This window comes from Alosa alosa, chromosome 17 (genome assembly GCF_017589495.1).
Source record: "Alosa alosa isolate M-15738 ecotype Scorff River chromosome 17, AALO_Geno_1.1, whole genome shotgun sequence".
Classification (NCBI taxonomy): Eukaryota; Metazoa; Chordata; class Actinopteri; order Clupeiformes; family Clupeidae; genus Alosa; species Alosa alosa.
The window spans coordinates 6958476-6980975 of record NC_063205.1 but is presented as its reverse complement, the minus strand read 5'-3'; the positions used below and the strand labels follow the sequence as shown (position 1 = coordinate 6980975).

General features: G+C 42.5%; 3 protein-coding genes across 6 annotated transcripts in view; 2 read left to right on the top strand and 1 right to left on the bottom strand.

The window, feature by feature from the left end:
- The first annotated feature begins 217 nt into the window (after positions 1–217).
- LOC125310888 (transcription elongation factor A N-terminal and central domain-containing protein) lies at positions 218–3308 on the top strand. Its single transcript, XM_048268673.1, is given in 3 exon segments — positions 218–276; positions 678–1706; positions 1709–3308. Coding segments are annotated over 2 exon segments (1095 nt in total). The 5' UTR covers positions 218–276; positions 678–688; the 3' UTR covers positions 1786–3308.
- Positions 3309–4451: 1143 nt separating this feature from the next.
- Positions 4452–7505, top strand: LOC125310893 (ras-related protein Rab-9A-like). The gene is made up of 2 exons (XM_048268680.1): positions 4452–4581; positions 5643–7505. The coding sequence occupies exon 2, from the start codon at positions 5650–5652 to the stop codon at positions 6253–6255; it is 606 nt and encodes a 201-aa protein (XP_048124637.1). The 5' UTR covers positions 4452–4581; positions 5643–5649; the 3' UTR covers positions 6256–7505.
- Positions 7506–8232: 727 nt separating this feature from the next.
- gpm6ba (glycoprotein M6Ba) overlaps positions 8233–22500 on the bottom strand; it is a 36102-nt gene continuing 21834 nt past the window's right edge. For 2 of the 4 annotated variants that reach the window (XM_048268677.1, XM_048268675.1), the window contains exons 2-7: positions 15802–15988; positions 15338–15494; positions 14120–14288; positions 13589–13662; positions 12917–12982; positions 8233–10911 (exon numbers count right to left, since the gene is read on the bottom strand). In XM_048268677.1, the coding sequence (XP_048124634.1) occupies positions 10762–10911; positions 12917–12982; positions 13589–13662; positions 14120–14288; positions 15338–15494; positions 15802–15988 (803 nt within the window). In that variant the 3' untranslated portion in view covers positions 8233–10761. Of the gene's footprint in view, positions 12298–12916; positions 12983–13588; positions 13663–14119; positions 14289–15337; positions 15495–15801; positions 15989–22500 lie in introns of all 4 variants that reach the window. The other 2 variants (XR_007196380.1, XM_048268676.1) reach the window with 2 other exon arrangements.

The window sequence follows — 22500 nt, the reverse complement described above, 5'->3', positions numbered from 1 at the left end:
ATTCTGTCCTGTGCATGCATTCTTAAACGTACTTCATGGTTCATCAGGACTTGATACTTTACTCAAATAATCAATGAGCATAGCCCTATCTCAAGCAATTGCATTATTTCGCAATTATCTTAAAATGAGCATTTTTAACACGCATCCATCCTCAAGGACATGCAGACAGAGAAGTTGTCCCATTTCTTTCCCAACTGCTCCCTCTAGTGGTTAGCCAGGATGTTGCAGCTGTCTGCACAACAACAAAGATGGCGACAAGACTGTCATGAGAAAATGGTAGGCAGAGAAAATACACAAGATACTATAAGGAGAAACATTTTAACATATGCATTGTGAGTTATTATCTTTTACATAAATGTGAATTGAATGTTACCAATATAGATAGGGTGCTACAAACGTTATGCTGTGTGTAAACTTTATGCGAGGCAGGATAACAGACAGCTGCATTAGGCTATTAGAGTAACAGCCTACCGTGAAATGCAACTCTTTGCTAGCTGGGATAAAGTTCAGAATTAGCTAGGCCTACTTGTAATAGCTATGTAGCCTAGCCAAGTCCTACTGTTTCGTTGTGGCTGCAGAACATATCTCTCGTTGCTGGTGCATGCAGCCTGCTGAATTTGTGTTCGATGCACATGGCATGTCGGTCACACAGCGCTTTATTCTTTTCCTCCTCTCAGGTTGTTGGACAATGGACGCAAAGGAAATCATTCATCATGCTAAAGAGATAGAAAAGCTCCATAAAAATGGTAACTACAACGATATATCACCTCTCCTTTCGCTTCTATTAGACGCGCATGTCTCTTTAGAACATCTACAAAATACTGACATCGCGCAGATCCTCTACCGGGTTGTCAAGTCCTGCCCAGACATAAACGTGAGAAAAACCTCAAAAGTCCTACTTTCAAAATGGAAAAAGTTACACAGCCATCCACAGATGCATATCTGCAGACAGATCCATGCTGGTGAATCTGCAAAATCAAAAGCAGATGATACTGAACTACTGAATGGGCCTACGTTTACAGCTGCTTCCTCAGATAGTCCAAGAAGTGAACTGGCCACGGGTGATGCACCGTCTGCAAAAGAAACTGGATCTCAGACACATCCTGAAAACAGTAGTGGAATAGCATCTAGTGCAACACCTGGTGAACAGATGACAAGAGAGTCATCTTTTCAAGAGTCAGCGATCAAGTTAGGGCATGTGGAGGCCCCCTCTGTAAACATCACCTCAGAGCTCTGCACAGTTCGAAATAAATGTGCACAGCTACTTCAGCAGGCACTGAGCCCTGAGAAGGATCCAGAGGATGCACACACATTGGACACATTAGCAGCGTTAGCCTGCAACATTGAAAGTCACATCCACGCAGTGCATGGCACAAACATGCCCAAATACAAGACCTGTGTGCGGAGCAAGGTGGCAAACCTGCGCAATCCAAAGTGCTCTCATCTCAGACAGGGGCTGCTGTCAGGCCGCCTGATCCCAGAGGACTTCGCCCGCATGTCGGCGGAAGACATGGCAGGTGAGGACTTGCGGAGGGAGAGGGAGTCGGATGTGGCCGCTGGAATTAATGAGTGCCAGCTGCCACGCGGCGTGGAGGGCACGCGGACCTGTAAGCTGCGCTGCAAGCGGTGCCAGGGCATGGACTGTCAGGTGACGCAGATCTTACGGGGCACTCTCTTCCTTCCTGCCTGGGTGCGGCAGGGGAACCCGGCGAAGAAGCCATGACTTTTGTGACGTGTTCAGGATGTGGACAGCAGTGGTATCAGAGTGGCTGGGTCTGCTTCTGACATGAGGACAGTGGCGTTGATTTCACATACTAAGGCACTGCAGTATGAGTGGGATGAGCAGCCTCAGTGGATTGGGGTTGAAGAACATCAGACAGACAGACCTGCAGTTGTTTTCAATTGTGTTTTTAATAAGCATTACGTAAAAGCTGAAATTTCTATTTTTGTTGAATTAAAAAAAAATAATCTAAAATTTCAGTCCACATTAAGTCATTACATTCAGTAATCAATTGCCATGAAAAACAAATCCTATAACCCCTCTAACTATTACTGGGTGATATGGCCTAAAAAGAAAATCTCAGATTTTTTACACATAAAACCTGATTTACGATTTTAATTTGTTTTAATTTTCCCTCTGCAATTTTATCTAGTTTGGTAGTAGGCCTAATAATGCTTTGGTAGTAACAGAGCAGTTGGATGGGTGGATATAGTGCAGATATCAGGCCTACTCTTGCATTATCAGTATCATTAGTTTATACATTGTATACCTAGTAGGCCTAAGCCTCTATGCTTATGGATGACATCACTAATGAGCTCCATTACTTTTGACAGACCTGCAGATCAGCAGCTGGATAAAGTTCAGTGATGGAATTTGAAAAGAAAATCGATTTTCATAAAAAAAACTCAATTTTCGATTTAAAATGTATTTTTTTGCCCTGCCCTAATGCATCTTTTTTCCATTTCACAAGAATGCAGTTTTTAAAATTCAGCTCATCACCATGACTTATGTCAAAGTGTGTCTGTCCTATCTGTTAAATAGATGTTATGTTTAAGACCAGTGAGCTTAATTGGTTAATTGTAGTCTGCATGTAATTGACTGGATGCAATATGTTCTTTCATAAGATCTTTCAGCCTCAACCAATCCTATCTTAGGTAAGTGCATATGATGTAGATAAACACGTCCACATCAAAGACTTTGGTTTAGATTTTTGTACACCCGCAATCTAAAATCAAATCTTTATGTTAAAGCTAAGCCTAAGTACACAGGTGGTTGAAGCACGTGCACTGTGTTGCTGCATCACCAGGAGCGGTACAAATACCAGAGTGAAATTCAACAAACAGACCTTCCCCTCAGCAATGCATGAAGTAGCCTAACACATTCTTGATCTTGAACTGCTACAGCTGCTGCTTCAGTCACTGCCAATAGTACACTATTGCAGCGCCACTGCCTCTGCTGCTGTTAAATAGCAGCGGGTGTGGGAACTGTAAATAAATGAGCAGGTTTTTGGGGCGCTTAAGTGACTTTCCCTGTCCCAATCAGAAAAAAACAACCTGAATTTAGTCCATTTCCTTACTCTGAGACTGTATGAATGTTATGTGTGTGTATGCTTTTGAGGCTCTCTACAGACCTTGACCACAAAATGTCCCCATAGTGGACAATAAAGACTATCTATCTGTGCTGCTGAGATAATATCAATCCAGTCCCAAACCACCCAGTGCAAAGCTGACCATTTGACTGACAGGTGGTACTGTGACATAAGACGGTTTGTGTGATACTTAAGAATGCATTAAATGAACTTCCCTTAGTGTTGCCTTGTCGTGCAGTGATGTCAGAGACTGTAGAGGGCGGCCAATGATTTTAGAAAGTGTTCACAATGCTCTGGAGGTGTTTCTTATTTTTGATTGAGAGGGAGTGAAATCAGCATATGAAAAGGTCAGTATCCTTTTAATAAAGGAGGTGTACATTATTTTGAGAATCTTCTTGCTCACTCCAAAGGAGTGTAGCTTCCTCAAGAAATACTGCCACTGTTTACATTTTTTAAGAATGCAATCAATTGTAGCACCCATGTTAAAAACGCTGTTAATTGCAGTACTTACTAGGCTGTTAATTGCAGTAGGCCTACTTACCCATGTGACTGGCCATACGCGGCTTGCGTGGAGCATGTGATTTGGTAATCTGCCAGAGATTCCAGGGCAGCACATTTCCCATGATCCTTCAGTCTGAGCTGCATCATGCATCACTGGGCAACTGCTCAGGTCTCTTTAACTTCTTTTGCCAGCAGAAGGTGATTTAATGGTCAGCTCTTTCACAAAGATGTGAGTGGGTGTAATCAACTAATAGATTTGTTTTTATTAGTGGCAAGATGAACATCAGGAATAAAGAAAAACACAGTCATGAAGAATGGATGAGGGCAGAACCTTTCCAACAACAAAGTGAATAAGGGCCTAGAAATGAAATGGTCTGCTTTCAAATAAAGCAGACCATTGCTTTTTTCAAATAACAAGACATATAGGAATAACTACTAGCAAATGAATTCTAGGAGCTCCATTCAAGTCCAAGTCATTGTTCTAACAGTCAAATGCTGAGCACATGATTCAAATAATGATTGTGGTAATTGAGCAAATAGATTTATGGGACCCGTTCAAGAGAAAGAGACAAAAGAGTCCAGAGAGGCTTGTGAGATTGCAGTGCTGTAGCGTAAACTAGTAATGTTATAGTCTTCTTGAAGTGCAAGTTACTGTATATTTATGTCTAAAATTATTTTAATTTGTGTAACTGTTAAGTTATACTTTTGTTTATATTTTGTAAAGGTCACCATAACAATTTCCACGCATAATTAAATATGCCGAGATTCCAGGCTACGCAAAAATCATACGGAAAAATCACTCGTGTACGACTCGTGCGTGTGTGTGTGTGTGTGTGTGTGTGAGTGTGAGAGGTCGGTCATATGAGCGTCACTTGTGTGTCGGAGCTGCTCCAGGGCGCCATGTCTTGGTAAAGTTTAAGATATAAAGGAACATGCAGTGGGGATAGGATGGCGCTACGTGAATTCATAACCTTTTCGTAAACTGACAAGGGTAATGTTCACAGTTTCTTTTTCAGCATGTGATTTTTTTGTTATTTGAAAGCATTGCTGCTGTTATAAAAGTCGAACAACTTGTAAAGTATGGTCGGGTTGTATAAGATGCTGTGTCATTCACCAAGACAAGAAAAGAAAAGACGGTTTGGATTGATGTGGGGTAGCCTGCACAGTATATTTATTCTTGCGATACTTAGCGATTTAACTTTTATGTCTGAAATATCTGTAGTTGTGTTGAACTCACCATCAAGCTACAACCGGTAAAATGTCTGAAATTGTGCAGGGTAAATGGGGTATAGTAGCTTTTATTTTCTAACTCTGGACTGAAGGGCTGCTGTAGGCTAGGCCTATTCTACCACGGATAGGCCCATTTAAATAAGACATGTTTTGATTTCGTAAAAGAAAGAAACATTTGGTTTTCAATCGGGTTCATGGGACACACCTGTATAGTAGCCTATGTATGAAGCCATTTAGGCTACTTTACAGAGTAGCCTAACCTAACTCAGCCATGACTTTCAAGCGAAAATTCACCATCAAATTCACCATTATTCTATGATATGAACTCACAGGCTCATTGTTTGTAGAAGTGTGTATCTTGACTTTTTCTACCCCACTCTTCTCTATCACTCATCTGGGTCCTTTTCATATGACAAGCAGTAGGTGGTTTGTTGCAAGCAGAACAGGCCTCTCTCTTGGAAGGATCTCATAATAACAAAACCTTGTGAACAGAATTCCAGAAATGTGTCTACAAAGAATTTGTTTATTTGATTAATTTTATTCTGGTTATAGTTTAGGTACTCTTAACATTCAATTACAATAGCACAACTTCACTGTATCTCTACATGCAATTATGCATTTTCTTCAGAAGAGATTAACTCATTTGAAAGAGTACTTGCAGAATAGTAGGTCTACAATATCAGCTCTCTCCCCATGTACATGAGCTGTGTGGAATCTCATGGGAATATTTAGGCTGGGTTAATAGTTATAGAGGTGTAAAGTATTTGTCGATTAAGCCTCCTCACAGCTTGTTCTTACTCTAGTTTTTCTGCTGTTATTCAGGTGCACCATGACCTCCAAGTCATCCATACTGAAGGTCATCCTGCTGGGGGACGGTGGTGTGGGCAAGTCCTCCCTGATGAACCGGTATGTGGCCGACAAATTTGACACACACCTCTTCCACACCATTGGCGTGGAATTCCTCAACAAGGAGCTGGAGGTGGACGGGCGCACCGTCACCTTACAGATCTGGGACACGGCGGGCCAGGAGCGCTTCCGCAGCCTGAGGACGCCCTTCTACCGCGGCTCCGACTGCTGCCTGCTGGCCTTCAGTGTGGACGACAACCAGAGCTTCCTCAACCTGGCCAACTGGAGGAAGGAGTTTGCCTACTATGCGGACGTGCGCGAGCCCGACCGCTTTCCGTTTGTGGTGCTGGGCAATAAGGTGGACGTGCCCGAGAGGCAGGTGTCACTGGACGAGGCCCAGCGGTGGTGCCGCGACAACGGCGGGCACCCGTACTTCGAGACCAGCGCCAAGGATGCCACCAACGTGACGGCGGCCTTCGAGGAGGCCGTACGCCGCGTGCTGGCCTCCGAGGAGAGGGCAGAGCATCTGCTGCCGTCCGACACGGTGGACCTGCGGAGGAAGGCGCGCTCCAGCCCCCCCTGCTGCTGAGGAGAGGGACTGCACAGTCAGGACAGTTGTAGTGAGAGAACTGTCAGAATACTGTAATCAGAAAACATGGCCGGACTACAACTGGCGAAAAAAAACTGATGAAAGGACATGCTGTGAAGCTTGGCCTACAGCTGTCACCCTCAGAAGGCTTGGCTGTTAGCTCTGTAATGTAGTTTCATATGCTTCCAACGTGCCAAGGATGAACACACTGCATCACACACCAAGTTAACAAACGTGTAGATACAGACACCTGGCCCACATTGGATACTTTCTGATGAACTGCAAATGCACTCCCATATCAAGACAGCCTCTCTCTCTCTCTCTCTCTCTCAAACACACACTATACACACACACACACACAAACACAGACAAAATGTTCCTGTGTCACTGTACATGATGACACACATGTACTCATGTTTTTAGGGGTCACACTGTCATACAGTATATTTTGAATATCTGAGTTTGTGTCCTTTTGAAGGATGAGAAAGACTGTGCAAAATATATGACAAATCTACTTTATTTTTTATTTTATTTTTATCCAGTGGATTTTCTGAGATGTGTCTTGTTTTTGAATAACAGTGCTGCTCACAGCATGGAGTGTATGCTTATAATCAAAGTATCAAAAGAATAGACACTAATGCAAGAGCCAAAACTTGAATGAAACTCGCAGTAGGTCACTTCTGTGCAAATGCATATTATAGATATTAACTCTGTTCACTTCTGTGCAAATGCATATAGATATTAACTCTGTTCACTTCTGTTGTTCTGTTGTTGTGCAATTGTTGATATTTGATCCTGCAGTTACATGTTGATTGGCTGGAATTGTTCAACATGTTCTCAACCATGTTTGCTTTGCATGAACAGCATTTACAGAGCCAGGACACTATACAGACACTGGAGTTTTTGAAGTGTATACACTGAATGGACAGCTTGAATTTCCCCTTGGGGATCAATAAAAGTATCTATCTATCTATCTATCTATCTATCTATCTATCTATCTATCTATCTATATGGAGCCACTTGGGGGACACTCGTGCGCTCCAGTGACAATAGCCCCTAGGGGCTTCATGAAGCTAGACTGTGATGAGAAATTTGCTGAATATTTCAAAAATGTATTTGATTAGAATCATGGACCGCACCTTTAGTCTACCTATTGTACAGTAATGTATGTATGTGCATTATACTAATTAACAGTTATGCAATAAACAGTCAGTAAGGTGGTTATTAAAGATAAAAAAACTTTTCAGTTGCTCAGTTGTTGGGTAATTCTTTTGTCTCTTTAAAAGGTGTTTTCTGGAGACTATTCTAAAAAAAATCCTGAAGGCCGGACACCAGGGCACTTTCCTAATCTTGTTAGCCTGGGCATTCCAGAAGAGTTGAGTATAATAGCAGCAAAAGGAAGGGCACCCAGGACCTTGATCTACATCAAATTCAAGTGACTTAAAACTTTCACCATTAAAGGGTTACACGGTCAAAAGAAAAGTAGATATACATAAGTTAAGCATAAAAGCTTACTTATTTTGATACCAGTTTAGTGACATTTTCCTCTCCTTGAGACATGTACCGCCTACCTCAATACAAAACTGTAAAATTATGGATAAACAGTCTATGGAAAATTTGTGGGAAGGTTAACAGTTATCATCGGTCGGAACACATCCTCATTAGTGTATGGGGTCCAGTCCAATGTCCTCTTACATGCAATTAGGTGTTAGAGGCCACAAAGAAGTAGCAGACTGTGAAGAGGAGTCCATTCATATCAGAAGCTTTGTTGTGGTCATCCTTATTGCCATTGATACTGAAGTCATTACTACAGGCAATCTTACAACAGGGTAAACTCGTAAAGTAGTCTTAAAATGACCAAACCATTGATTACAGGGTCACATCTCATATGGTTCTACTCCAAGGAACTCTGTAAGTAAATATGAACATGGACAGACACTAAACAACATAAAAAAATAAGACTGCAGTGGAGACCAGTTGGCGATCTTAGAAAATATCAGTTTTACTAGAGAAGGGTACAAAAATCATCACTATACAGGAGTCATAAAACCGTCAACTTTTTCCAAAGAAAATGGACTATGGAACAACTAGAACTACAATTCCATCAAAGCACAGTGGATTATCTTGAGAAAGAGGGGGAGGGGTTTACAAGGGTGAACACTGCCTACCATACTTCTGACATCACATCACCTACAGATTAGGGAGAGGAGGTCAAGGTTATCTTTCCATCATGCAATAAAAAGGGAACAACAAAACATCCAGGCACACGTCTTCTGATACAAAAATGGGAGAGATCAAGACTGAGATTGCGATCGGTGGACACATTGGCAGGAACCAAAACACACAGGTTATGGTTTTTGCAGTTCAACCTTGGTGTGGGTAACATGCTTTCAACTTTAAAAAGAAAGAAAAAAACTGTATGCTAAAAGATTAATCACAACTGTGTAAGAGTGGTTAAAAACCTTTAAATATAATAACTCAGGGAGACAAATTACTCTTTGATGGGGGCCTTCTTAACCACACAATTCCAACATGAAATGCAAGTGACACATCAATAAGCATTCATTTAGAATTAGAACATTATGGAATATCTTGTGTCAATATGTTGCAGGCTACATAGCCATGGCATGCCAAGTAATATGACAGGAGTTGAAGTTGTATGGATGGACATAGCTGTATTAAATACATTAAACACATCTTAAGCCTTGATTCATGCCATGAGTGTTGCAATGCTGTTAAGGAGGGCCCTTCAAAGACAGTCCCCCAAAAAAGGTGCCTGACCATAAATACCGTACTGTGACACAGTGGATGTTAACATGGCAGTTTTCAGGAGCACTTATCCAATACCATGGAGGGTTAGTTAGTATTCCACAGACATGTCAGGTTACCACCAGGGTTGCCAGGAGAGTAGAATAAGGACACAAATGCTGCTAAAACCACAAGTTTGTAAATCAATCCCAAGATAAAATCCAAGCAATGTTACACAGTAGCTCATTTAGGAAAAGTGTCAGCTGCCATCAAACTGCTGAGTCAAAACACTAAGATTATATAGATAGTTAATTTACTTTTTTTTCCACCGATTCAAGAATATATGTTACATGGCTGCATCTTTGAACACTGTGAAGACCAACATTGTTAAAATTCAAAAAGAAATAAAAAATATCAATAAGCAATACTTTAAATTAATTTTCCACGATAATTTTCCAAGATAAAAATGCCAAGAATATGATTGCTTGATTTTTTAAAGGATATCCCTTCAGAGAGTTGTAGAATGTTCTAGAGCTGAGATCAAAATATTCAGTCTGATAAATTATAAGCTTACTTGAGACAATATGTGCAAACCAAATATTTATCATTCTTCAGGCATGTTATATATTTGAGGACAAGCATACCCTATAATATTTCCACTTCTGTGCATTAATGTGAAATTGTCCATTGAAATAGCGACATTAATAGCAGATCCTCACATTTTTTTTCTTTTTTTGCCGCTGTTTTCTCTGAATTTAGCCGAGTAAAAGTGATCCACACAGATCTGTAGTCTGATTTTTTTTATAAGTGTGTGAGTTATGAAAGAGTGTGGATTTTGTCTGATTTTACAGCAGTGAATGTGTCAAGTATAACCATAAAAAAGGTTCAGAAAACAAAAATGTAGGAAGTAACTGAGAAAGAGAGAGAGCAAGAGAGCTGAAAGAGGTTATATTAAACCTGACATACTTTTTAAGAGTTAGAAAACAACAACATTCATACACATTCACACAGTTATATATTTATATATTTATATATTTATATTTATATTTAAATGTATAAAACACCAAAAAAAGGAAGTTCCTGTGAAACGTCCTGGTTGAGTTAGTGCAGACAGTTAAGAGTTGTGGGTGGCACTTCGCCTCCACCACGTGCCATGAAGCATGAGCTGAGGCGTCAGTCTTGACACGACACACGGACACTTTTAGACAGTCCACCACAAACACTGGAAAAATCACCCGACAGGGTCACAGCGTGCTCGCGTCCATTCGGTCCTCCTGTGACCTACAGCGGGACCCGAAACGAACTGAACACACTGCGACTCCATTAAGGCATTTCACATGCATTGCCACAAAACTATTTCTTTTTTTTTAAAAAGAAACAAAAAAATAAAAGTTTTGAAAAAACGACAAGCCGGTGTTCATGTCACGGTTATGGGAGCCTCACAAGGCTGTCATGTCACGTGGTGGGAGGGAGAAGCAGCACTGAGCCATGTTAGTCAGCAGTGTGCAGCCTGAGGGTTGAGGTGGGGGGATTGCAGCTGTGTGTGCTTATGTGTTTGTGTGTGTATGTGTGTGTGTGGGTGTGTGTGTGTGTGTGTGTGTGTTGGTATCTGTGTATGTTTGCATGTGCTTGCATGTACTGTATGTGTGTGTTTGAGAGAGAGAAAGAGAGGAGAGGGGAAAGGGTGGTGACGGAGGGGGTGTGTGTGTGTGTGTGTGTGTGTGTGTGTGTGTGTGTGTGTGTGCTGTGGTCTGGCCCTTATGAGTAGGAGTTGATGGCCTCCTTGGAGCGTGACTGCACGTCCGTCAGCTCCTGGTCGTCCTTGGTCTTGATGTCTTGGTAGGCGTGGGTCTGGCAGGCGTCCTTCAGGTAGGCCCAGTTGGCTGCCAGGATCATGAGATAGTGGATCTGGAGGAGAGAGGGAGCGAGGGAGGAGAGGAGCGAAGGAGGAGAGACCAAGAGAGGGACCGGGGAGAGAGAGACAGGGAGAGAGAGAGGGGGAAGACAGATAAAGAGAGAGGGGAGAGAGACAGGTAGGGGAGGGGGGGAAGACAGATAAAGAGAGAGGGGAGAGAGACAGGTAGGGGAGGGGGGGACCGCCAGTAAGTGGGTTAGTGAGCAAAAGCAAGCTACATCGGTAATGCTACACTAGACTCTAGTCATTATAATTATTATTTGTATTATTATTATTACTACTATTATTATTATGCAACTCATGGAGGATGATGAATTTGGGTATTAAATGTGTCAATGGGATCACTTTCATGGCAGTTAGTGATTAGAAAGACACGAGTGCCTACTAAACACACAGGACAAGAGAGGAACAATCTCCAGAAAATGTTATGTATGACCCTCTTCGTATTTACAGTACAACATAAACCTGTCAAAAAGCCCCAAAAGTATACCAATCACTAAAATAAACGTGACATTCTCTAAATAGATGATGATGGTCTTTAAAAAAAAAAAAAAATATATATATATATAAGAACATAAAACAACTTCCAGTTGTGATTGGAATAAAAAAATTAAACTGTCCATAAAGAAGTTCATGGAAATCATTGTTAGTGTATGGGACATGGCAAATCAGGTTATGTGATATCAGTGCTATGCTACCCACTCGACAATGCTACCTTTTCTCTCCTTCTGCAGGTCCAAATGCAACATGCTAAGCTAACAGCTTGAAAAAGAGCTGACCAAAAATGTCTTACTGCTTACATAAAGAATTCATACATCTAGAGTTGAGCAGATTTTGAATATTTACAAATAAAGGCAGGATATGTGAGTGCAGTGACTCATGATGGCTCAAGTTGATATAGAATGATTAAAAAATGGTGCAGGAATAACCTATTAAGGCTATTGAACTCGCGTGACTAAAATATTCAGGATTACTTGCAGCTCAGCATGAAGCCTAGTTTAATTAAACCAGTTTGGGATCTACAAAAATATCTTCTTTATCTGTACCTCTCTCTCAAAAAACAGTAGCAGTTCATCTGTTTCCAAATGTGTAGAAGGTCAAATAGGAGAGCACTGCATTTCTCTTCAATTAGTTACAACGCTGAAATGTCCTTTTCTACAAGGTAGCCTAACCCTCTACTTCTCTGTCTGTTTCTGTTATTTCACTTTAAGAGCAGCCCAAGAGTAGCATAAATCCATGGACACTGCCGACTGCCATGGACACTGCCAACTTGGTGTGTTGTCATAGTGTTTGTTTTAAAACTTAGAGGCGCTGTTGTGGCGAAAGCCTTTAAACTTGAAAACAGCATAGTTATATGTGGTGGCCATCATGTAGGTGAGCTGTGAGGGAAAGAGAGAGCACACACGAGCAGGGGTCAGAGGTCAAATCAGTGAGCCAATAGAAAGCAGACGTAACTCTGCAGTATCATAACAAAACACTGGTTCAACAAAAAAAACAGAAATCAGAATGGCTTCTTTAGACTTTTAGATTATGGGACAAAATGAACCATTCCAGGGTGAAAAATATGTCACACAGAATCAGTTGAGACATTGTTGCAAATTACTTTTCAAACAGTATCTTGTTATCAACCAAGTAAAACCTTGCCTTTGTTAACCCTGATTATAAATTAGAAACAATTCTCAACAAAGGCCATGTCTTACCAATAGCTATGTGCAGCTGTGCAATAGAGGGCAATGATAGACTGCAAGTGCATGTCAAGCACTGCAAAATGACAAAAAAATAAAAAGGGCTGCTGCTTAGCTGTTGGGTTGTGTGCCCTTTAATATCCATTTAGCATCTACCATCCATTTCATCTCTATCCTAAGAGAATTACAGCACTTAAAAGGTACTCATTGCGTCAGTGTGTATGTATTGTAATAGTGTGTGGACTACATGAGCACTCTGTGAGACGGGTACTTCATGAGAGATCTGCAGGCGCAGGTCTACTGTTGGTCTTACCAGAGCAATGACAGTGGCTCCAGCGCCGGCACAAGCCACAATGTACAGGTGGTAGGACAGGTAAAACTGCAGGAGACATCACAGGAGACACCACATAAGATATCACTTTTATACACTCATGGTGCACTTACATGGGTCATCTAACACCATGTCCTCACAGGATCCGAGCAAGTGAATGTCAGTGTTATCTGTCTACACTGAATCTGTTAAATATGCCCTTCTATTGAGTCATATTTCTCATTTCTCAGTCAAAATAGCAGAGCAACGCCAGCAACACAAAGAAAATAGAAACGGGGCGTCCGACAAAAGTTCTCTCAAAATGTCGCGTTGCATCACGCTGCTCGTTTGCAGTCAGGACACTCCATTTGAAAACAACGGAATTAAACGGATTTTATCGCTAATGTTCGCTCACATCGCGTCCGGTTAGACATGGTGTGATACTATAAATATACTTGGACGGATGAAGTACGGTGTGCCTATGGTATGCAGACACACTGAAGTTTTATACCAATTAAAACATTACACACAATGGAGAATTAAAACTGTGTATACAGTGAATGCATAGACTGCATTCAGCCTCAGCTGTAAATGCTGCTGTTCTGTGATTAGAGGAGGCTGGTGTGTGTGTGCGTGTGTCATTTTGTGCTTTTGCATGTGGGAGAGCGCACTCACATCACTAGTGTTGCAGATGTCATTCAGGGTAGAGCCACAGGCTTTTCCAGGCGTGGCGTTCCAGGGGATCACACCTGACACAGGAAAGCACACACACACACACACACACACACACACACACACACACACACACACACACACACACACACACACGCGCACACACATGCACACACGCACACACGCACACGCACACTTTTTTAGTATTCATATTAGTCTGTTTTTTAAATATCTTTGGGTCCCCAGTGCCATCTAACACTCTTTGACTCATACTAAGCAGTCTCAGCACATCATGAGTCATGAGAGTGATATTATACTGCTCCACTGAGACATAATGGCTGTTTCAGCAGCAAGACTACTGATGTAACCAGGGTCTCAAAGTAAATATTAGAACAGTCATCTCACAAAAAGGAAATTATATCCTTCAAACTATCATACACAGTGTCAACAAGTTCGGAATGACAAATGACATTCATTCAAGAGTCATTGACGCATAGGAATTACAGGTCATTAATGGTGATTAACAGCTCGTACCGTACTGCCTGACATCCACACAGATGTTTTCAGGGGAGGTGATGTTGGCCACAGGTGACTTCATGGCGTTACAGGTAGTCCACATGTTGTAGAAGAGAAAGACTGGCACCGCCGAGAAGCCAAAGATGCCTAGCCAGGCCAGGCCCAGGATGTAAGTCAGGAAGACAAACTGGAGACACAACGACAAACACACACGTGTGCGCGCACACAGAGAGAGAGAAAGAGAGAGATGAACAAATATGCATCTGACTTCATCAATTTTTTATAGCTTTCTACAACTGGTGAATTTTTTGGGGGATTTAGTAATCAGTCCTTATTGCAATAATGTTTAATAAAAAAAATGAATTAAGGCAGGCAGTAAATGTAGCCACCTCCATACATCCACCCATTAATGAGATACAATACTCATTAAAATATGATCTCATATGATGACCTATTTAAGACAGAATGGGCTTTACACACACACACACACACACACACACACACACACACACACACACACACACACACACACACACACACACACACACACACACACGTCAGGCCCACGTGGCCAAAAGGCTTTACACGCTGATATGAGTGGACATCTGTGACAATTAAAAGAATTAGGCTACATAGCACAAACTGTGCCAGAACTATCCTTTAGGGCTGCCCCCCACACACCCCCTCTCCTTCATCTTCCTCACTCTCACCACTTCTCTGTACATCATCAGTTGATCTCTGCACACATGTATATGTATGTTAGTATATGCATGACTTCTGCTTGCATGCTCAGAGAGTGTGTGTAGGCCTACTGATGCATATCTGCATGTCCTACTGGACACAACGATATGGAGACAGAAGAGAGAGGGACGGAGAGAGAAGGCTTACATCTACTGAATCGTCTGAATATTCTGTATCTATTCAGTATCTAGGCCTCCCTGAGAAAGAGAGCATGAACATGTCCACATAATGTGGGATAATGTATGCATGACTGTGACTTTGTCCTTTGCCAATGTGTATGTGTGCGTGTGTGTGGTGTGTGTGGTGTGTGTATGTGTGTGTGGGGGGGCTGTGTGTCTGTGTGTCTGTGTGTGTGTGTGTGTGTGTGTGTGTGTGTGTGTGTGTGTGTGTGTGTGTGGGTGGGGGGCTGTGAGTGAGTGTGTGTGTGTGTGTGTGTGTGTGTGTGTGTGTGTGTGTGTGTGTGTGTGTGTGTGTGTGTGTGCGTGTGCGTCTCACCATGCCAGTGATGCAGCGGCCACACACGCTGGTCTTGAACTCGTTCTGCAGGTCCTTGACAGCGCTGGTGGTGTAGAAGCCCTCGGCCAGCAGAATGATGCCGTACACAAAGAAGAAGGGGGCAATGCCATAGATGATGTACTGCAGGATCTGCACCCTGTGTGTAAACATGAACACACAAACACCACTAAACAAACAATCAAACATAACACCCATTACTCACTTGAATAAAGACCCTTTCCTCTACCTATTGCATTGCAACCACTGAGTCAACATGACACCTTAGTGTGGTTTGTCGAAGATTAATTCTTTGGCAGGGACTGGTCAATTGTGCCCAGCTGAACTAATAATACAAAGTGATTAATATCCTTAATATCACAGTCATAGCACTCATACAGACTGTGTTACTGTCTAAACAGTTCCTTTTTTCTAGCCTTTACTTTTTCTCAGGCTGGGGCACTTACACGTTGGTGAGGGTGGCATGGTCGGTTGGCACGCGTGAAAAGTGGTTCTCCAGCATGGTCAGGGTCCCTGTCAAAGCCACATGACCACACCCACAGAACAGGGCCACGCCCGAGAAGCACAGGACAGTGGCCACCAGCGAGGCATAGGGAACACCTCCCAGACACTTGATGCAGCACTCAAAGCAGCCTGTAGGGGGAGACAGAGAGGACAGGTCCAGATGTTAAAAACAACCACCTGGTTTGATAATTGATTATTTTCAGTAACAGTATGATAACAATAAACACAAAAAGGTCTTTTCATTGCCATGAGAAGTTCTGATCAGTGTCTACCAATGCAGTCTAGTTCAGTATAAAGCCACAGTCAGCTGATTTGTCTCACAGTGGTCTAAACTAATAGGAATTGGATCAGCTGTTCAGCCTTGTCTGAAGTATTCACTTCAGATGAGATGATGGCCACCTCCGGATGGTGCAGATATGCGGTATGGTTTTACCACTAGAGCCACAAAACTGAAACACACCATAGAGATTCACACATGCTTCTAGCACTGCAGTGGCTGCAGCTTTCATCTCTGTTACATGAAGTCATCAGTGCGAGCACTCACACACTCTCACACACACACACACACACACACACACACACACACACACACACACACACACACACACTTACTAATAATGCATAATCTAATGTTAAATAAAAGATCAGCATAGCCTGTCAGGGACTGTTAGGCTATGGTAGCTTAACTGTGTCTGAGCATGAGCCATCTAATGAGAGATGAGTTCTACAGGAAATGAAAAACCAGCACACAGAGCAGGGGGCTATGGAGAGAACGGCCACGGCAAGTGTGGCTGCGACTGGCACAACAGACATATGACACAAGCATGTTGACAACCAGGCAAAATTGCTGAGAGAAAGGCTACAGACATGGAACCCTCCCAACGTCACCAGAGAAAAAAAAGGAATGGAACGATAATAGACAAAGACGAGAGAATAGAGAGACAAAAGGACCCACATTGAAGAGAAGCTGGAAGGCTTATATAATGCCTGATAAAAATAGCTCCATCATAAAAAAGAGAAGAAAAGAGAGAGAGGGTGTTCAAATTGCACACTCTTGCGTGTGCCACTTTGGTGTTTCCATGGCAACCCCTTCCAATTGGCACCCTTAACAATGCATAATTACAATCGTACTGTAAGTGTGTGTGTATGAGCGTGTGTAACAGCATTTCCATGCTGTCCCTGTGGTAATCCATAGTTTTCCACACAGGCTAAGATGACTGCTAACCATTTTATATTCATGTTAGCTTTCTAACACACAGTGCTTGTATAGGGCAACGGGCACTCCTAAAAGTGTGTGTGAGTGTGAGTATGTGTGTGTGTGTGTGTGTGTGTGTGTGTGTGTGTGTTTCATGCATGGGTGTTTCTCTGACTCATCACTGGGGGCAGTAATGCTGTCTGCTGGCTATGGGACAAGACCTCTATTAGCGCACATCCACAGACAAGTGATTAGCTTTTTAACACAAGGCTATCATGCAGCAGCCGCGAGGCAGGAGGCAGGAGGCGGTGGCAGAGTGGATGTGCTGGCTGTGGACTCAGCGTAGTCGTGTTGTTGTGATGGAGCTGGAGGAGAGAGGGCTGGAGACGGAGGGTGGGTCTCTCTACACAAGTCTAGTTAAGTCTCTCGCACTAGTGTCAGAGACTGTCAGATGTTGCACAATCTAGACATCACATAGCTCAGTGTTTCTCAAACTTTTTCAGACCAAGGACCACATAACCAAAAAAAAATACCCTCACGGACCACCTAGCTAAAAAAAAAAGATTTCAACAGTCTATTACACAACAGACCTACTCACTGAACCACCTTGCTTATTGTCTTTGCACCTTGCTTATTGTGTCAGAGGATTCATATGATTTAAACTGGCGTAGCTTACATAAGCAGTGTTGCAGAACTGTTTGGATTTACATACAAGTTGGATCAATGTTGCAAACAACTCATCTATATTATATTTTACCACGTCTGCTTGCGGACCACTTGGGGTGGCTTGCGGGTGGCAGTGGTGTTAATGAGTAAATCTAGCAAAAACAATCTTGCATTCTCACACGTACTATCATATAATACATCTACTCAGCGAGCACACACACACACACACATACACACAGAGAAATAAAGATAAATAAAGAGAGAATGAGAAAGAGAGAACGAGAGAGTGAGAAAGAGAGAGAGAAAGTGAGAAAGAGAGAACGAGAGAGTGAGAAAGAGAGAGAGAAAGTGAGAAAGAGAGAGTGAGAGAGAGAGAGAGAGAGAAAGATGGAGGGAAGGAAAGAGAGGGCTGAAAGTCTGCAGATGCTTGTTTGTGGACATGACATCCCTCAGAGCGCTCTGATGTCCTTTCTCTCTCCCTCTTTCCTTCCACTTATCTTTTTTTCTCCCCTTCGACTCTCTCCATTTTGTCAAGCTCTAATTTGAGCAATGTTTCACAGGTTTTGTGGGCAAGATCTGATTGATTGCTATCAGACTAGTGATGACACGAAAGAGAGCTGATTCCATTTAATGAGATTCCACAGCTTATGCATCTGGCTCAAGCCCCACAGGGGGACGTCATACTCATCTGCCTGATATGATAATAGCTAGACACCTGAAATACAGCGATAAATGTCAAATCATGTATAAGACAATGCAAAATGTGTCCAGTAAAAATGTATACTTGGGGGACATTTCAGTAACATTTCTACAGAACTATGAATGTGGAGATCAATTATGTCTATCCATGATTTCCAGACCAGCTTTCAGGAACCAGTCCAATCGTGTGACATTACATTCACACACTAAAATCGTTTCATGTGGACATTGAAATATCAATAACATTTTCAGGAGAGACAATCACTAAACCAGGCTGCCCCGACCGTAGCCTGTTAGGCTCCTTCTTGTTTTGTGGACCCCTGCGGGCGTCTGTGGCGTTGCCTGGCCGCTGGTCATTCATTAGGGCTGTTAGAGTGCATTAGCGGGCAGCAGAGGGCTCCTGTTAAGAGCTCATACAGGAAATCAATGGGCTATTCATTAGTCAGATTTAAGGCCCAGACAGAGCGTTGCTCTAACTCTGGGCCTGGGGAGATAGACCATACTGTTAGAGCGTTTTAGAGACACAAACACAAACACACACACACACACACACACACACACACACACACACTCACATACATACTTAGGGTGGCCATACGTCTGGATTTAGGCCGGACAGTCCGGATTTTAAACATCCTGTCCGGCGTCCGGCGCAGCCTCAAGCCGGACACTCATTTGTCCTCCTTTTAGGAGGCTTCTAGAATCTTTGCTTGGACACAGCATAGCGTTTCTCAACGCGGAGACTGCTGGTCAAATTATGCCCGGTGCTTCTGTCCCTCGTCTGGTAATTTGCTGCGCAATTTATGAAGGAACCACGGCTCGACAGAAAAAGCAAACAAACATGTTCACCATCAGGAGGAAATACACGTTAAGTTGATCTGTTTGCATCTCTCCTGCCTGTGTTGCTGACCTAGCCTACCTAACAGGGAAGTGCATCTGTCTGCGGCTTGCTTGCCAGCCTTTCCCAGTACTTCACAAAAGTTGTGAAAAACACATATTCCGTTTTTTGAATGTTGGCGACTTGTGATGAAACCAGCAGTTTGTCAGCAGAAACATGCGAGGATCTGTCTCTTAATTAATAAGGGATTTCACTCTTCCCATTATTTAAGTATGGGACACTTTAAGTACATAAGTCAATGGTTTTACTATGTTTCAGTCAAGTTTTGGTTGGTTTAGATACAACTGAACGTATGCAAAATGTAAAGTAGCCTAATGGATTAACTTTGATTTGCTGTGCTGCATATGGGACAATAGATGCACATAGTAAATTATATAAAGTAGGCCTATTAAAATATTTAAATAGCTTAGTCTACGTTTGAAAAAATATTGACGGGAATCCAGTCCAGTACACATGTCTTTGGCAAGTAACCTACAGTAGGCTAATACAGACACAGGTGAAGAACAGTCACTGGTTGTAGCAAAACTCCGCTTTAACCTGAAAGAGCTGACCCAAGAGGTGTTGTCATCTGAACTGCTGCAGAGGGTGAAGGTGGAGTTTGCTGAGGCTAAATTAAAGAACAGGATACTGAGGACAGAAACTTAAATCGATTAAAAATACTGGTGGACTGCTACACACACACAGACACAAAAATGAAGACACTACAGACAAGTCCTCAATAGACTGAATCACTATAAATCGCTGTATCTATTTGAGCAGTTGAATGTTAATGCATGGTGTTTTTTCACACTCTCTTTTGTTGTTTACATAAAACAAGTATTTTATGCTTGTTAAGAACTGAAATGTGTATTTTTGGCATTCATTTACTTGTTTATTTATTTTTATGTGAATTTACTTTGCATATTTTCAGTCCAGAAATGTTAGGTATGGAACGTTCACTTTGCAAGCCAGGCTCATCTGGTCAATTTTCCCTTTGAATTTGAATTTGAATTTCCCCTTGGGGATCAATATCTATCTATCTATCTATCTAATTTTTGAAACAGACAAGACACCCCAATGTAATGAATAAATACAAATCCTGTGAAGACAGACTTTTAGCCTTTTCAGGAATATGTTTCCTCTTCTGTTACACGTACATCATGATATATCGTATCAAATTGTCTTGCAATGAATAGAGTATTTCAGAATCACTGTATCATGATACCATCGTTATCATGGACAAAATTGTATTGTAGTTTGGAGTAGACCTACACCAGAGTCCTAGGTAATTATTCTTGCCTCACTAAATGCCGCAAAGTCCTTCCTTTTTAGTGTTATGGAAATGGCCACCCTAACATACATACATATGTAACATTTGAATGCCACAGGTATGCATTTGATATTGTGACTGCCAAAAACCATCAACATAGGAATTGGAGCCTGATGGCAGCCACATCATCACCGACAGCACATAAACCCTCGTGCCATTCTCATCAGCATCAGCATCAGCATCAGCAGCAGGCATGAGAGCTACCACAGCTGGCTCTGACCCAGCTCTGCCCCCCACCCAACCCCAGCTCCCTTCCTGTCGCAGCCACTCAGACAGGCAGTAAAAAAGAGTCATGGCTTTATGGGCTACAGACAGAGGTTAATGGCCACGTGGGGTGAAAGGTCAGCTCGTCGGAATATACGGTCACGGGTGTGGGGGCGCTAGACGGCTGGCATTGGGCTTCTCCAGTTTCACACGCTGCCCTGTTGGCAGACATGTGCGCTTTAAAACCTCAGCCATACACTGATGAGAATGGCTTATTACTAAACCATGTGCGTCTGTGCATTTTTGTGTATGAGTGTTTGCACAGTAACTTATATTGAAATATATAATGCTGGTGCAAGAACAGTGGCCATCTCTAAATGACTAGCAAGCACAGACCAAGTGCAACAATTCGGTCTCATAAACATAATTCAGTCTTCAATATGTCTCATAAACATAATTCAGTCTTCAATATGTCTCATAAACATACTAGATGCAAATAATCACTATTCTGCCTCACTATTACCACACTTTCCCATTGCCTTACCAGCATAAACAGTCAAGGACAACAGACTGACTAATTGACCAATTAGGCCAAGCTTGGCCCCAGCTTCTATGTGGGCAGTTCCAGCCCAGGAACCATTTTTTGGCTGATTCCTGACAGAGGCATTTATCCTGTGGAACCCTGTTTGAACTGTGTGAGGATAAAAGGCTTTTTAGGGGATGAAATGCTTCTCCTGCAGGGCCAAACGGAGAAGGAAAAGAGAGAGAAAGAGAGGTGAATGATTTAACCACTGAGTGTGGGCCTGGTCCTGAACTTTCAGGAAGTGGGCTTACCACCTGGGGCTGCATATGCATGCATGTGTGTGTGTGTGTGTGTGTGTGTGTGTGTGTGTGTGTGTGTGTGTGTGTGTTACAGTATTATTACAGCCTGTGTGTGGTCACGGTTGGACTAGTGGGTTAGGCCTGACATGTGAGTGACTTTACACTGTGACTGGACTGACGGAGAGGGACGTAGATAGAGAGAGAGATAGAAAGAGAGAATGAAAAAGAGGGAGAGAGAGAGAGAGAGAAATAAGATGACTGAGACACAAGCTGTCAAGACAGACATGAATGAAAGAGAGAGTAACAGAGGCAAACAAAGAAAGATAGATGGAAAAGCTGGACAGAAAGAGAAAGAGAGAGAGAGAGAGATTGAAAGAGAGAGAGAATGGGTGAGAGCAAAGACCTAGTTGTGTAATGATTCGGAATTGCTCCCCTCCCCTTCTCTCAAGTGTTCTCAGAGACAGAGCCTCTGAGAGAGCTATTCTGCAACCACTCATAAACAGGTGGGAGCCACAATGAATAATGAATAATGAATAATGAATATCATATCTACACTAGACAGCCAAATGGGCACAGGAAATTCCATTCATATCTCTGTCATTTTAACAATGTATCTATGAATTTGGAATTCTACAGGATTTTCCTTCAATTTCATTATTAACCCTAAAACAACTCCTACGGAGCACCTTAGGGGACAATTCAGGCAACATTCCTCAAGTGTCCACTGCTGGTGACATAATGGTGCTGTTGATCTAATTGTGCCGGCGCGTCCGCTTCACGTTGCCTTTGATGGGAAATGCAGCGGTGGCGGGCAACCGCCCAGCCCGGGGGGCCAAGCGCCAGCGAAT

What these genes read in the sequence shown, in the direction of transcription:
- LOC125310893 (XM_048268680.1), top strand. Translation starts at nt 5,650, where the DNA reads ATGACCTCCAAGTCATCCATACTGAAGGTCATCCTGCTGGGGGACGGT.